General features: G+C 36.7%; 1 protein-coding gene across 10 annotated transcripts in view; it reads right to left on the reverse strand.

The window, feature by feature from the left end:
- Positions 1 to 17,885, reverse strand: part of GPHN (gephyrin) — a 259,406-nt gene that overhangs the window by 171,295 nt on the left and 70,226 nt on the right. For all 10 annotated transcript variants that reach the window (XM_048947457.1, XM_048947455.1, XM_048947453.1 and 7 more), the window contains exon 2: positions 11,072 to 11,150. In XM_048947457.1, the coding sequence (XP_048803414.1) occupies positions 11,072 to 11,150 (79 nt within the window). The remainder of the gene's footprint in view (positions 1 to 11,071; positions 11,151 to 17,885) is intronic.

Here is a 17,885-nt window from a genome sequence, read left to right on the forward strand (position 1 = left end):
GCCAACTCTGTACCACAATGAGAATGGCAGTCCGCCACAACCAATAAACCATGCTGAGAGAGAAAGCATGTTGGCAGGTACTCAGCATGAAGACAGCTATGTTACAACCAGCCAGCTCAGAGTGCAGACAGAGCACCTTTATACTTGCTCATCTCTATTTGGTAAAAAGGAAATAGTATGGCACGATGCAATTTATATGAATTATGCAATTTAAATATAACATGTAAATAAAATGCTGCATACTATAACAGCGTAGTTAGAAAACAGTGTGTTAACTTCTCCATGAGAATCATTTAAATTAATAAAGACTAAGAAAGTTTGACTCATTTATACCAGTTTGAGATCTTTCTTACAAAACCGGGTTAAGGGCTACCTGGTAATGCACCAGTGAAAGCTTACAAAGAACATCAGAGGACTGGAGCACCACTCCTACAGGGACACACTGAGAGAGCTGGGGCTCTTCAGCCTGGATAAGAGAAGGCTCTGGGAGGGGAACTCATAGCAGCCTTCTAGCACCTAAAAGGAGCCTACAGGAAAGCTGGGGAGGGACTTTCTATAAGGGCATGTAGTGATAGGACAAGGGGAAATGGCTTTAAACTGCAAGAAGGTAGAGTTAGACTAGATATTAGTACGAAATTATTTACTGTGAGGGTGCTGAGACACTGGGACAGGTTGCCCAGTGAGGTTGTGGATGCCCTCACTCTGGAGGTGTTCAACGCCAGGCAAGACAGGGCTTTGAGCAACCTGGTCTAGTGAGTGGTCTGTCTCCCTGACTGTAACAGGGAGGGTTGGAACTAGATGATCTTTATAGTCTCTTCCTACCCAAACCATTCTATGATTATAATCTGCTTTTTCATTCATCGTGGCATTAGGGTTTCCTCGTGTTTGACAGATACTTGTAGCCCCACTTGATCCCTTAACACTGAAGTTATTCACTCAGTATTTCCATTAATCACAAGCAGTACTGAATACACACACACAAAAATCACTATTAGTGCTTGATATTAATATTTACATTATAAAACAAAATCTGGTCTTATTTCATGATGTATCTTTCCTTTAGCAAACTAATCAGCGATAGTGATCACAGAATGATATTGTCTACTGCTTCAAACACAACCTCTGTCTATGAAATTAAGCTTTAAGAAATGCCCTCGATTATTAGACTCGGGTCAGCATGACTCACTTTTAGCAGTTCATCCATGAACAATCTCTCTCCCCCTGTCCAGCACAAAACCCTTCAGCCTTTATCTTTCTTATCTCAAAGATGTGGAACATACAGTATGATAGTTTTCTGCAGTGATTGCTAGATTTTTCTCCTGTAAGCCTCATACTTCAGGAGATAGCTTCTTCTCTTCCACTAGGTTGTTATAAGAGTTTTACAAAAGATTGTTTAATAATAAAAATTAAAAAAAGAGGTAGACCTACTGCTGAGCTGAAAAATGCAATCAGACCAGGTAATACTATACCTAGTACTTCAGTTACTATTTTCTTCAGCGTCTTTTAAAACATAGCAACAGAAGCAGATGTAAAATCTGAATAGCACAGATAGATATCATATATATATGAACACAGTATTTGATCATTCACTCCTCCTCCAGAATAACAGGACGCCAAAAGATTTTCTGCAACCACCTTTTCTAAGAGCAGTTTTTGCTGACACAGAAGGGACAAGTGCCATCAGAGAAGTCCCTGTTTGCTGCTGAAGAACATCACTTCTGGAAAACATACATCAATCAGCCTTCTTATCATATATTTTTCAGGGGCTGTTCTTTGCCATTACTCAATTCATCTGTGTCTCAGGAAGCACATATTCCTTTGTACACTGTAATTATAGAAGCAAATGATGCCTAACCTCTTTGCTTTTATACTTACAGCACTTGTCCAGATATATTACCAGTTTCAAAACTGGTATTTTAAAATAATTTTTGACCACTGATTACTGAAGTTTCAGTGATTTCTTCTTCCTTCTCCACAATTCTAACATAGGGATTCTGAAACCCACTGTATTAGAGATATGTTCATGATCTTGAAGATCTTTTCTGACCTAAATGATTCTATGATTACAGAGCATAGGGTGACAGAATTGCTTGTCTATTAAGGTAGCCAATAATCTGAGAAAGTAAAAACTTGGGGAGAAAAACAGGCAGCTGCTTAGTGCAGAAAAACAGTACAAAGAAACTATGACTTAGCATGTCAAAGTAACAAAAAAATTCATAGCCTTGAGAAGGCTCTGTATACAATGCCACAGCCTTGAAGTGAAGAGGAATATTAAGACAATGTGAAGAATAAATACGCCTCTGATAAACTAAGGAACTTTCAATTAATAAGGAAGGACAGCTCTCATTAACGTCTTTACACTGCTGCAGAAAATGAGATCTTGGACAGAAACAGTTGTAAATCATTTGAAGTTAGAGTATTAAGAACTGATAAAATTGGTTTGTTGTTGGGAAATTAAAGCATTTCCAATCTTCAGTTGAGATGCCACTGAAACAAATTATTAGGGATGATATTACTGCATTACAGAAATAGAAAGGCATTTCTACGTATTGCTAGCATTACCACAGATTAGTTCTATCCCTTCGCAATATGTCAGTACATTAAGTTATACAGAAATATCCAATCTGGTGAATTAATAAAAAGCTTGGATACTGATAACCGCGCAGCCACAGTGAGACCCAAGTAAAAACTTACAACAAAATCTTACTGAGTCTACAGTAAGCTCTGTGTTGCAGCTATAATGACCTCTACCAATATTTTAAAAATAGGTTGTGCATGTCTATACATGCAGCACTGTGTGCATAAGGTTTATTACTTCATTTTCACCATGAAAATATCAAAGATAATAAAACTTGTGATCAGAAAGAAGAGCTCTGGCTCTTGACCATGGTCAGTATTGCACGCTGTACAAAGAATAATAAAACCCTTTTGCTTAGCACAAAAATAGATTGGGTATGTACATGAAAAGGGTTAAGAGTGCAAGATCTACAGCACTGGCTGGAACCTGAAGTGTGCATAGGACTGGGCAGTACAAGAAGAACTGCAAATGGGACCCAGGAGAAAACAAAGGGGAAAAAAACCCTTATAAACACAGGAATCACTTAGCTATCTGTTACTGGGATCTCTAAGTAACAACTTGTGCTTATTATTTTTTTCTAGTTTTCTATTTTTTATTTTTATTTTTTTTCATATTTAGAAAAAACTGGGGGTATTTCTATTTCATGTACGCCTTCAAAATGTTCTGCTTACCCACGCGGGCAGAAGCAGGCACATCTCACTGAAACTAACAAAAAGGGGGAGAATTTATCTTAGTTTTGATTTCATAAAAACACACTCCACAAAGTCCTTTCACAGTGCAGAACTGAACGTTCTCTAGAAATGCAAAATACTTAAAATATAACGTGATTCGAAACCTCCAAATCTTTAACAGTTCATATATTACAAATGCTTACCTACAAGCAAATAATGAAGCACACAGGGATAATCCCAACTATTTGAACACAAATTTGAATTTTTATTATCCTACCTACCTTTCAGACACAAATTCATTCCTTCAGGATGTTTTTTTGATGTTGTAAACTTTTGAAAAACAATACAGAGCCTACTGGTAAGAGAGGAATCAGTCCATCAAGAGTATTTCTTCATCCACCCACACTGAGAAGGGCCGCTGAAAGCCATAAGCCTAAATAAGGTTTAACATGCAGCATTCACTTCTCAGCCAAGAAGAGGTACACCAAAATGTACAAACTGAATTTCTTTGCATTTTTTCTGGAAAATTTTTATTTTCAGAAAGAATTCAATGTTCAAAGATACTGAGATAATACACTTTAATGCCAACTATATCCAAAGAATGCTCTGTTTTAAGTTTTAATGAACATAAAAGAGAGTTTTGAGATTATTGAGAATACAGACACACATTTTCTTAATGATTTGTCCTCTGGAACAAAAACCTGAAAACATTTCAGAAGTCTCTAATTTTCCCCTGAAAAATCATGCAGACTTAGATGAAGTCCTGATTTCTACGAAACTTTTATTATAGGTGGAATTAAAATGTATTTATATCTTCTAATTTTCAGAACTTAGCATATTCAGTAGAGTATGCACAAAACAGTTTCCTGAAAGACTTGTACACGATACTGGCAGAGAAAATACTGGTATGGTACAGGCACAACAGCTGCTCGTGCTACCACTTGGCTTCACAATTGTTAACAATGCAAACATCTCAGAACAACAGTGGTAAAAATCTTTGTTACACTACTCTGTATTGCCTTTTGCTGTATATGAAAAAAAAATTACAGTGAATGTCTTTCCTGTGTTAATAGTAATCCATATACTGAGTGTCTTTCCATGCTGTGTTTAAAAAAAGCTTTTTTTTTTTTTTTTTGTCATGTGAGCACTAAAAGAATCTTCACTTTTGAAGCACATTTGAATCTCCTACGTTTCACTTGGAAAAATGAAATACCATAGTAAAAAAAGGCCCACGAAAATTAAATAAATAAATATTGCAAGAACAAATTGTTTGTTAAAATGGAGAAAGTAAGACATTCCAGTTTTGCACTCCTGAATTTATCTCTCCACCATCTACTTTATTGTTGAACACTTGCTGTAGAATGCTTCCACATATGGTACCAAGCTACAGAACATATTAATGGTACATGTTTGTGACAGTGAGAGAAACATATTAAATAAATATCGGAGAAAGAGATCTCTCACTGTGTACTTTTTAAAAAGCTAATTCAGTGACAGACCATCAACAAGACTCTGGAGCAACCTGAATTCTCTAAAATAATTATTTGAAAATGAAACTGAGAATAAACTTCATGGAAATTTACAGAAAACTAAGCAAAAGTATCACATTATAAATGAGATACACTTTCAAGTCCAAAACTCATCAACTAACAGAAAATAGAATCATCTGTTAGAATCCACTTTTTAATAAGATACAATGAAGAGGATGAAACTATAGGTAAAAAGAGATGCTGTAGCTAAAGAAAAAGCAAAAGGCTTTAAATAGAATTATCAAGACATAAAGGAAGCATTTGATGTTTGTAGTATCACTGTGGTTCTTTGACATAATTGTCTGCAGCATATGAGTTGAGGTAGTTTTTGAATCCTTGATGTGTTTGTTTGAACTTCTAGGCTGTCATCATAGAATCGAATCATAGAACAGCCTGGCTTGAAAAGAACCATCATCCATAGGGAATATACTTTGTGTCCTGGTCACTCCTCTGTGTTGTTTATATGTTAGCACAGATAAAGAGGAAAAGCATAAGTGAAAGTTCCACAATAAAATTCAAGTTATAGTAAACAAAAGTGAGAAAAGAATACAAACAACAGTAAGTATGTGGAATAAATGTACTTCTTCCTTCTTAAATCACCATCTGCACAGATTTCTGTTGTACAGTCTTAAAACAATTTTAAAGGGTCTCTCTGAATAAATGATGTTAGGACATTTCTTTCTAATTAAGAAAGTGATCTATAATTTAATACTTCAAATAGTATTGGACCAGGGCTGCCTCAGAAGTAATGCCTCCTGTTTTATGATGTTGGCCCACGTCAGAGGTGGATGTCAGTGGTATGGCAGCAGAGGCTGAACCTTCCTACAAATATTCCATTACATGTTGTTGCTGCATCACAAATGGCAGCAGATGGGCAGCCTGACAAAATGGTATTTGACATGGAAGCGTGTATGGAGCAAAGGTGTGGCACTGAATTTCTCCATGCAGAAAAAAATGGCGCCTATTGATATTCATGGACACTTGCTGAATGTTTATGAAGACCAGATGATGTGAGCAGAGTGAAGCAGATAGTGGTGTGTTTCAGCAGCAGCAACAGTGACAGCTTGGTGCAAATTCTGTATGTGCACGGCATGCCAGCTCTTGTTCATCACTGGCAAAAAATACACAGCTAATGGGATGACTATCTTGAAAAAGTGTTTTGAAGCTGAGAATTTGCTCTATCAAATAGTGTTATTGTGTTCTTTGTATCAGTTGTAGTTTCCATGGAAATAAATAGGAAGCATTACTTTTGGAGCAACCTATGTATAAAAACAAAAACATTTCCAAGCAGCAAATTTTGTACCTCAATGACAGAGTCATTCCTAAGATCTGCAGCTAAGACTTCCTTTACATCTGAAACCTGGAGTTCTATTACAGCCTACGAGAAAGAGCTTATTCGTTTCCCCTGCTAACTTAATCTATATGCAAATATGTACACAAATTCAATAGAAGCCTTGTCTAATTAAGCACTCCCTTCAAGTATTTATAGCTTTGACAAAATGTATCCTGTTCTACGAAAAGACTCATGTCCAGGGAAAAAAAGCATTTCAGAAGAGCATTTAGTCATTTTCAGTAGTGAGACTAAAGGAGAAAAAATTTCTCCTGTATAATAAATTATTACAACTACTGTGCTGAGAGCGCCTCTGTTACTGGGAGCTCCAAATTTAACTTCAGCCATGTCGGGGAAGCCTGCTCTGCTCTCAAGGGCAATTTGTCATTGAGTCCATGCAAAAATGTTCCAAGTTCACATGTGCTCCATTTCTTATGAAATGATTACGTCTGCAATAAGAATATAACTGCCACACCAGCCCTGTCTAAAAGCCCACACAGCTCAATACACTGTTTCAGGAATTGAGAAACAAATGCCTAGGGAATAACCATAATAGCACCAAGCATTACTTGTCCTCTGGTGCATGCTTCTTGCCTCTTGCTGCCTTCATTTCCAGAGTTTTGCTGAGCTAGAAGCTGCATGCATGTGATTAATAGCGTAGGTACAACAATCTCATCCAATTTTTTTTTAATTAAAAAAAAAAATCATTTATACTTCAGGTTTCCACATGTTACACGAGTTATGAAATATTCAGTTCAGCTAAACCCGAGTATGTACTTTTATTTTTCAAAATCTACTGTCTCAATTTTTTTCTGTCAAAACTTCTGAACTCTGAAACATGGTAAATAATTCTCGTTTTTTTTTTTTTTAGAATCTTTTTATCTTTACACTATTCATCCTGTATACCTCCACCACAATTTGTTTCTTAGCTAAGAAGTCTACTAAAGTTACATAACCATTGTCGATCTGTTTGTTCCAATAAACAACATTCATCCATTTAAAACTTAGTTTCAGAACAAATGAGCAGAAGGAAACAGCCCCTCACACAGAAGACTACAGATCCCATGAGCACAGAATTTCCTGAACACATCTGGAGAATGGCCCTATGCTAGCCGGCCTCAAGCAGCAGCCATCTTGTGCACCAGCGGGCACCAAGGCTAACCACCCATACCTCAGCTTCCACAGCAGCTTCCTTGTTTCCTTGGTTGGCTCATAAGTCCCACAAGTTACAGGCCACCTCACAGCACTGCTGCAGCAAAAGAAAGGAAACTCCTTTGCAAAATTTGGAAGCCATATATTGAGAGAAGACAAAATTGGTTCTGAATAAATCTATTTGTAGGTAAAGTTGACACAGATCTTTGCAGAGGTTAAAGGCGACTTTTGGGGCACAGTATAAAAAATAATTAGTTGAAAATTATTAAATGGTTAAAAAAATGAGTACTTCTATGACATTCTGCTTTGCTAAAGACTGCTGCAAAGGCTTTGCTCAAGATGGATGAGGATGGTGCTATAGGCTTATGACTCATTAAGCCAAAAGAGACATAGAAAAATGCACACAATAATAGCAGTTTTTGCTACAATCTGCCAATGGGTCTTGTACATTGAGAAAATTATTTTCTTGAAACATAATAGAGAAGATCAGAGAAAGGGATTTCTCTCAGATAATCAGTATGCCTAAACAGCAAGCCCCTTTTAAAAGGTTTGTAGGAAAGAAGGGGACAGGGACTTGTTCAAAAAATTGTAGGTAAATATCATCAACAACTGTTAGCTTCCTTCAAGTGAAGATTGATATGGTTAGATTCTTCATTTGCAGACTTAAAATTGTATTCACCAAGTCTTCAATCCTACAGAAGAGCTTGTGTCTTTCATTAGATAAATAATCAGCATTCTTCAAGAACTACCTCATCATCTTCAGATGACTGTCAGTCATTAAAATTATGAAACAACTTCTAAAAGTCTCTTAGCTAGTTTCCAAAAGTAGTATCTATCTTCTCCTTATATGAAAGGCAACAAGGCAGTGATAAAGATGACTTTTGTCATGACTTCTAGATTCTATTGATAGAAAGTGGGATTCAATGGTCAAACAGGAATATCTACCACAGACCTGATAAACTCCTATGATGTTTTGACTGTTTAATACCATTGCATGGAGAGTAAAAAATTTCTTCTCGTGGCTTTTATGACAGTATTTCTGTTTATTTTCATTGACAGAGTAGGATACATACAAATGGAAAGAAATGCTCAATGTCCTCGCTTGTGAAGCGAATATTACCGATGATGAGAGAACTGAATGCAGATGAAGTTTACAAAGTCCATACAGCTCGAGCTGATACCTCAACTGGGAAAAAAAAAAAAAAACTAACAACAAAAGCCCTAAACTTATCCCGATAGTTAAGACACTAGATAAAATTCAGATATTAATCCCAAAACCCCACAATGCTATCAGTGCAGAGTCTCATTTCAGTGTAAAGCCACACTTTCAGCCCTGCAGAAAAATCATCCATTTGATAGCTTTCTGCAATAACACAAGAGACATTCTGTCTGTGATGGAGCTAGAAGTGACAAACAACAAGGAAGATGCCAATGCAGTCCAGAACACAGTCAAACAGCTAACTCTCACAAGAAATTGACACCATTCAAAATGCATTTTACATGATGTATTAAGCCACCCTAATATAAAAACAAACTTTTTTTGCTATACTATGCTCTGTGAATGTATTATACTATATTTCTACCTCAAATGCTTGCCTGCTATTAATGTGATTTCCTGTTAAAAGTATACACTAATTATGTTTTTGCATGCTAATGAGCCCCAAACCTTTTGCTCTCTTTGTTAGCCTACTTTATTAATGTCATACATTAGAAATGCAATGCAAACCTTTAGAGTGACAGACTCACTCACAGAGAGAGCACCAGAATTTCTTTATGAAAACCTGATTACAAAGAAAAGAGACAGTTGATCTACAAAGTGAACAAACACCAAAGAAATGCTAAACTGTAGAAATTAAACTATCACAAGAAAGAACATTATTATTTTAGCTATCACTATAGGTGAAAATTTTAGCCAAGTTCTCTAAATCTTTTAATTAAACTTCATTTTATTTCAGAAAAGGTTAAACCATTTTTCCAACTGACACTGTAATTCTTCAGCCCTATATTGTCCTTTTGCATTCCTCCTGCATTACAAAGGATTCAGAAACCATGGCACTTTAAGAGTCAGCTATAGAAGACTGGACTGAACATACAGCCTTACTCGGAAAATTTATTTACCTTTGAAGATTCATTCATGCAATTACACGTTTTGCAAGATCTCTTAACAAATACTCAGCAGTAAACGGTAAGAGTGTCCACTTCAAAAGACAAAACCAAGTATACATACTTCTGATGAGGGTTGGCCAAAGAAGCCCTGGATACCCCATCCTTGGTGATGTTCAAGGCCCTCTTGAATGGGGCCTCGGGCCGCTTCATCTACTGGGTGGCAACCCAGTTCACGGCAGGGGATTGGAACTGGATGTGTTTTAAGGTCCCTTCTAATCTAAGCCATTCTATGACTGCAATTCCAGAAAGAAGCATTTCTTGCATTAACAGTCCTTGAGAACTAGCAGATGCTTTCTCACTTCGTTCCATCTTTCAAAGTGAGTGATAAAAAAGGCACTTTGCAGTCACTTAAGCTTCTATGGTACACGCAACAGAAATACACTGAATTTATTTCGTATATTACAATAATCTATTAAAACATTCTTCTTGTATGTTATGGTCAGGGAAGAAAGCTCAAAGATTGTCATCATGTTTGTAAATGGCAAGGAAGGAAAATCATCATTCAACACAAAACACAATCCATCCTTTCTGAAGGGTGCACAGGTGCAAAACCAAAACAGAGTAGCATAGAAGCCCGCACGTGGTGCAAAACAACATGTATAATTATCAAAGGGAAAATAAAACACCTCAAAGACAAAATTTGGTTGAAAATGAGGTCTTTTGAATTAGTCTTGATTTTGACACTTAGATAGTAATTACTAAAAATGTACTTGTTGCTTGAGACTGACTGAAAGCAATATTTAATTCTATTTTTCCACTGTACTTCCATTAATAATCAAAAATTAAACGTATAAAAAGTATGTAGAAATTTTCCAAGAATGCATGTATGTACGCATATATGTCATTTATCAAGACGGCAAAACAAATTCTGCATCTACCTTAATTACTAAAAATCCCCTGTGACTGAAACAAGAATGTGTGCTGCTAGCATAAATGCCCATCATGTTAGGACCAACTGTAGAGTGCGCTATCCCTCATGTTAAGGAGATGTAAATTTTTCCACTTCTTCCCTTTCTTCCACAGCAGTTAGTATACTTGTGCACATTAGCAATCAAATTTTCAGCCAGTACTAAAGTTAACTGGAGAAAAAAAAAAAAAAGTTCGACAAAATGTCAAGTCTTGCTCAGAGCTCATGAGATTTAGGTTTATTTTAGAGGAAGATATCATACTAGGATGATGACCGCTAGTCTTCCAGTCTTACATGAGGAAAAAAAAGATCATATGCTTATGTACTCAAAATAAGTAGCGGAAAAATAAATAAATATCAGCTGTACGTAAAGATAAGTGGTAATAACATAATTACTTAGTAATCTACTAATTTATGTGGTTCAGTCTTCAAAAAAGACGAATGACCTTGTATATACTCTTTCTCCACAGAAATACCAGCATGCACAATCTCTTTCCTCTGATGAATGCTCTTTGTGCCCTTTACTGTAAATACTCGCTTGATGTTAGTCTATGATCAGGAGAAGGTAGAAAACATGGTTTTAATAATATGTGCCTGTATTGAACTCTAACAACTTGGCAAGCACATTATCATTTAAGCAGTAAGTGAACTTCATCATAATACTACTGATATAATTACAAAACTACTCACAATAACATGAAGTTTTTCTTTGCTTAGCAATAAGAGCCAGATACTCACAAAGAAGGGTCCTGGACCAGATCTTTAAGGTTTATCCCACTACGATCCTCGGCAAGGTTCCTGAAGCAACTGTCACTCACTAAAAAAAATAGAAATAAAATTAAAACAAAACAAAACAAAACAGAGAAACAAAAGAGGTGGAAATTTAAAAATGAAATATGGCTGTATTGATTAGTTAATAAAGTTTTTTGGTGTTAAGTGTAATTTGACATTCATATATAAGGTCTGATTTTCAGTGACATATCAACAAATTTTAAGGTAAATCATCTCAAGGGAAAGTGATAAACAATCTATCACAATATATAAAGAAATAAATGGTTACAAGCTGGTGCCCTTAACACTTCTACGTCGCTGGGTAAAGTATAACTCAAACATGACACTGTATGTGCAGATATTGATAGAGAATCCTTAATCATGCACAGCTCTGTATTACCAGGCTAATCAGGAGTGAGTTGCTATGTTTTTAATCAACATATGAAGTTCAATAGCTATATTTACTGGAAAAAAAATTAAAGAAATTGCAAAAAAAATCAAAAGATATTGATGTATTTTGGTTTTCTTCACTACATTAATGTGGTGATTATGCTCTGAAACTCCTTTATGTTTGCTAATTATCTCAGCACAGGTATTCTTTTCAAACATGTACCCACTTCTCTCAATGGGACAGTCAAATCTGTGAGGTAGAAAAAGTTGTAGCACAAGCGCTGTAATAAATCAGCATCAGTTCAAAGAAATTATAGGTTTTTATGACTAAACCAAGACTTTCTGAAAAACAGAGGTTGGGATGAGACAAAAATCAACGTAAAGAACAGTTTCCCCTAGTTATCAAGATAACCTGCCAGACTGAGTAAAGCTCATAAGAAATGCAATACTGCTCACTTTCTGATTTAGAACACAGCCTCGCTTATAGTTGATGAAAGGGAATGCATTTAAAACCATCTGCAAAAGCATGTGTTCCTACTGCTCTCTAAATGCGAGAGACTCTCTCTCTGATTTACATCTATAAGTATTCATGTGCACCATCAACACTGTAAAAAATGCACATCGTTCCTAAAATATGTTCTTTATTTGCAGAGTAAAATACACACTGTGATAGCCCTACCCCCACTGCCTACACACCTCAGCAGCCCACAGTCTGGCAGGATGACGGTAAAGACAGAAGCTGGAGAAAAAGCCTCCAGAAGGGGCTGGGGTATCTGGGAGCAAGTGCCAACTACAACTCTCTCCCAGCTAACAGTATATGGCAGTAACTTCAAGGTTTACCCTCTCTGCACTTCAACACTGTTAACAACCTGTACTTCCTGATAGCCCCTCAGGACACTCCATACCAAAGCCACGAAAAGGCTCTTGTCTTTGAGGCAGCTGCCACACATCTTCGGTCAAACAGTAGCTGCTGATCCAGCAGCACGTCCGGGACCCCTGGCTCATTCCTCAGAGGCAATCTCTACACTAAAATGAAATTTAACTGCAGTAAGCCAGCAAGAGTGACGTAGGGGAATGAAGCTCCCCTTGAACACCTTGGGCCTTCAGAAACCTTTAATTTCCTCGTCCACTACTGTATTAAAAAAAATCTCAAACTGCTGAGTTAAAGGAGCAAGTCAGAGATCAGCAGAATCCCAAACAGCCTATACTGTAAATTTTACGTGACAAAAACAGTCCTATAAGCTAAGAAGTCTAGCTTGTATTTGTCTCTTGTCAAGTTCAGCAATGAAAGGAAGCACAATATTCTGACTACTGGTTAAATCCTACATGACTGATGTACTGATGTGTCTTTATACAGCACAATTAACAATGGTGGTCAATAATGTTTTTTTCACTACTGACAATTCAAGCATTTCTAAAGCATTAAAGATTTAATCTAAATGTGATGCCTTTTTTCCTACTGTTCCCTCCATATCCCCTCATTGAAAAAAATCAACTGAAGACACATGACAATTGATCTAAAAGTTTCCTTAAAAGTGAAAAAAGCAAAAACATAAAATTATTTCCTCAGTAAAAGTACCCGTTGTTATATAATTCAAGCACTTCATAAAAAAAGATGTGTTTGAAATAAACATTTAAAATGAAAGTCTAGACTTGACAATGGCTGTCCTTTTCTTACTGATCTATGCTTAATTATTGTATTACATATAATACCATTTTTATGAATGAAGATGAAAACCTTTAAACTTCCCTTCTGTTGGCAAAGTTAGTTGAAAAGACTAACTCAACATGAATCAAACATATGCACACTTCATATACAGGTCTCAACTGCATCTCCTCTTTTTCTTTTTCTGTTGTAATAGAGTCAGAACACCAAGAAGCTGCTAATTTGCAAGCAAGCTCTTTCTCAGCCTACCAGGCAGAACCAAAAAACATTGATGCCTCAGCTAATTTCAGAGGTATCAAACCCACTTCCAAGAATCAAGAAGTTTGGGCATTTTGGTTAACACTCACCAAAATAAAATTTCTGAAAAACAACATTTGGCTATAATCTCTAGTTAAATCTTTGGCACTGACAGCAATAGGAAAGTTTGCCGTGCATGAAATAACTCAGCAGAACGGTGCTGGACTCACAGCTCTCACAGGAATGCTTTCGAGCACTTCACCAATCTGCATACAAGCACAGTCACACACTCTTGCAAGCTCTAGCACGGAGGTAATCACAAGTATTCACAGTAAACATGGGATTGAAACAATCAACCAAAATGGTTAATGCTTTTCTCAGTGCTTAGGAAACTATAAATTAACACTACGTCTGTTTTCAAAATGCTATACTCTGATGGAAATGCAAGCTTAAAGAAGACAGCAGGCAAAACTGTGTTTGATGGTAGAGCACAAAGGTCAGAATGATCAGATATGATCAAGAGTGCTTAAAGGTCCGAGGGGAAAAAAAAAAGGCAGGAGGAAGCCACATCACTGCTACAAATTGTACCATACACAGAGGGCACATCTAGTTCCTTGTGTTTAAAGAGCAATCGGAGAGAATTTTGAATGCAACATTTGAATGAACATACAGCCCAAGATTTTATTGCCTTGTTTCAAAATTTAAATTTTTACTTTTTAAGTGCCCAAAGTTTACAAAAGTGATTATTTTTTGCAGTTTTCATTTCTGATTTAAGTGGTTCTGTCCAAACTACTTTTTTTTTTTTTTTTTTTTTGTATGGACAAGATTTAAATTTGCCTTTATAAGCACCATTTGAAGAAATCACTTTTCACTATTAAAGCTGTACATATGGTTGACTTCAAAACAAAACGAAAGACTGTTTCTTTTGGTTTGGTTTTAGAATGTGAAAAGGCAACTGTTTTTTTTCCTCAGATGTCAAGATATCTTTCCTTAAAATCCTATTCCCCTGCAAATACAGAATTCCTTCCCTATTAGCATAACTTACAAACGTAAAGATGGACGATCCTACCATTAAAATACATTTAAGGCATCTCAGCTGCCCAATGAACAGTTCACCAGAGATGAATATCCTGCCTGAACCATTTTTTCTCTGCTACTGTCATTTTTTTCAAGTGACTGCATGTCAAACTGAAAACATACATAAAAACAAATGGCGTATTAGAGAAATTTTGTAGCACCTTCACCAGATCTATTGCAGAAGATAGAAAATTAATTATAAGAGCATACTACTTGCAACTCTGCACACAAATCTTTGTGACATTTTTATAGAATGAAAGAAACTGCTTTCTGCCTGCAGATTGCAAATGCTTGTAACTGCTACAAAAATATGTTGTTTGGGAGCGGCAAAAAATAACGCACACTGTTTTCCTGAGAACTCACCATTGGCTAGTGGGAACCCTTATTGTAAGAAACAACATGAATTATAGAATCATTTGAGTTGGAAGAGACCCTTGAAGATCAGCTAGCCCAACTCCCATGCAATAAACAGAGACACCTATAACTAGATCAGGGTGCTCAGAGCCTGGTTCAGCCAGACCCTGAGTGTCTCTAAGGATGGAACATCCACCACCTCTCTGGGAAACCTACGCCAGTGCCTTACCATCCTTTACTGCATCATAGAATGGTTTAGATTGGAAGGGACCTTTAACATGATCTAGTTTCAACCCCCCTGCTATAGGCAGGGGTATCACCCATTAGATGAGGCTGCTCAAAGCCCCATCCAGCCTGGCTTTGAATGCCTCCAGAGCAGAAGGCATCCACAATCTCTCTAGACAACCTGTTCCAGTGTCTCAGCACCCTCACAGTGAAGAATTTTTTCCTACTATCTAGTCTAAATCTACCTTCTTCCATTTTAAACCCTTGTCCTGTCACTACACACCGTTATAGAAAGTCCCTCCCCAGCTTTCCTACAGGCTCCCTTCAGGTACTGCAAGGCCACTATGAAGTCCCCCCACAACTTCTCTAGGCTGAAGTTCTTCTTGGCCCACTGCTCAAGTCTGTCTAGGTCTCTATGGACAGCATTCTTTTCTCAGGCATGTTGACTACACCACACAGTTTGGTGTCATCCACAGAATTGCTAAGGGTGCACTCAATCCCACTGCTGAAGTCATAAATGACTCTCATCACTGATCTCCACTCAGACATTAAGCCACCACCACTCCCTGGGTACAACCAATTTCTAGCATGTGATAGGAAAACAAAGGAAGATAAATGCCACTTTCACAAGCCATGAGATGAACTTTGCAAATGAAAGATATTACACTGCTGAAATTAGCCTGTTTGAAATACAAAAGCCCCAGCTTAGTGATGTTAATTTTCCCTGGGCATTCAGAACTAGATGTATTATCAAGATTAGATACAATTTCAACTCATATATTATAATTCACTCCCAAATATAAATTCTCAGTCGACAAGAGCAAGAATAAAGTCATTTTAGCTTGGTTAATTGAATTCACCAAAATCTACTCAATGCAAATGTTCTCTGCCACATCAGCAAACATCACTACAAGATATTTATTCATATCCTCTGACCAGATAGAGGTTGGCAGAGCAGATCAACTATCAGCTATCTGTCATTTCACAGATTTTAAACACCAAAGTACTGTAATGATCAGTTGGACTCCCTGCACACATCTGGCATTCACACCTGATAAATGTTCCTGGCATGTGTTTTTCACAGTTATTGTCATACACTGGCATACATAAAACATTTTGTATAATTATGTTTAGCAAAAATATTTTTTCAAGAAGGCACCCTTAAGGACATCCCATAGCAGGCTTTTCAAGCTACATATTACTGGATTGCAGAGCAGAACAAGTCTTCTTTCCCTTCCCTTCGGATGAAATACTATAAAGTGCCAAAGACTGACAAGATTGACGAAGTACTACCACTATATTAAAAAAAAAAAAAAAAAAAAAAAAAAAAAAAGCTCATCTTCTGGAAGAACAGCAGATGAGAAATGTTCAGGTGACCTAGTGAAAAATGGGGCGATAAGAAACCGGAAATAATTTGAAACATTAAAAAAAAAGAATGCAATTTTTTTTTTTTTTTCCAGAAAACACAAGGAAGAAACAACATCACCTGTAAGCCAAATGCAAAGAAGGGCTACTAAAATGATGGAGACATCTTAAAGAAGATGAAAAATGCCTTCTTGATTAGTTTAGCAAAATGAACACTTCATATGGTTGTAGTTGAGGCATTCATATAAATACATCAGCAAAATAAACATGAGAAGAAGAGATAAAGGATGGTGATGTACAGGAAAAAAAAAAAGTAAGGGAGGCTGAACGTTCATGAATTAATTTTTCTGCAGCAAAGAAGTTGCTCAAACTGGCAATAACAGATTCAATAACAGATTAAATAGCAAGGGAATTCTTGAACACAGGAGACCAGCTACACCACAGTTGCTAATGCAGTAAAATTTATGTTAGAGTTTCTCTGAAGGCTATAAACGTCTAAATCCCTTCCCTCCCCACCAAGGTTTCTCACATTTTCTAGCTGCAATTAAATAAGCTATTTTTCCATTAATCTAATGGATTATGGCTCTTTCAGACCTTTTACTGCTTACATTTCACAATATTTGTGTGGCCTTAAGACTTTCAATTCTGTATTGGGTTTTAATCTAATGTTCATTTCATGTCTAATAAGCCTGAACTTAAACATACTCTTCCATAAAATGAAGAGGTGAATTTCAGAAGGAAAGCCTGAAGCCATTAGGGACATTCAAATCTTTGGAGATGTCACATTATCAATACATGTGTAATTGTTCACACTCAATAAAAAATTAAATTCCTTGAAACAATGAATATCAAATTCTTGATGGAACTTCTTTTTGGACCCATTACTTTTCAATGGAAATAAGCTGTTCTCAACAAGCGCTTCCAATAGGAAGACTTTGTTGCCCTTTGGCCGTAAACTGCAAAAAAAAAAAAAAAAAAAAAAAAAAAAAAAATCTGAGAAGGGGAGGAAAAAGATAGAAGGTCAGTGAGAAAGGGCAAAGGAGGATTTAGAAACACACTGAGGACCCCTCCTACCCCCCCCCCAAGCACAGATCTGAAGGCAGCAATACCATACCAGGGCCAACCAGGACGAGCATAGAAGCACATCCTCAGCAGCCCTCACTCAGTATTCTCAAATGCCACCATCTAAGCCTAGATCATGAAATACCAGTCAGATACATACACCTCAACTAACTTTATGCATTTTAATACAATGCTTTTAAGAGACAAATCGTGCACTGCACTAAAAATAATGTATTACTTTACAATTTCTTTCCTTAATTGGAGGCCTTCAGGGTTTGTTTGTTTGTTTTTTTTGTGAAACAGCAAATGGGAATGCCCTCCTGCTCTGTACAGCTCTCACCCCAGAGGGCTGAAGCCCAGGGAGCACTACCTCCAAGTTCCTTTGTGTGAACATTCTTCCATGTT

This window comes from Lagopus muta, chromosome 6 (assembly GCF_023343835.1).
Source record: "Lagopus muta isolate bLagMut1 chromosome 6, bLagMut1 primary, whole genome shotgun sequence".
NCBI classification, from domain to species: domain Eukaryota; kingdom Metazoa; phylum Chordata; class Aves; order Galliformes; family Phasianidae; genus Lagopus; species Lagopus muta.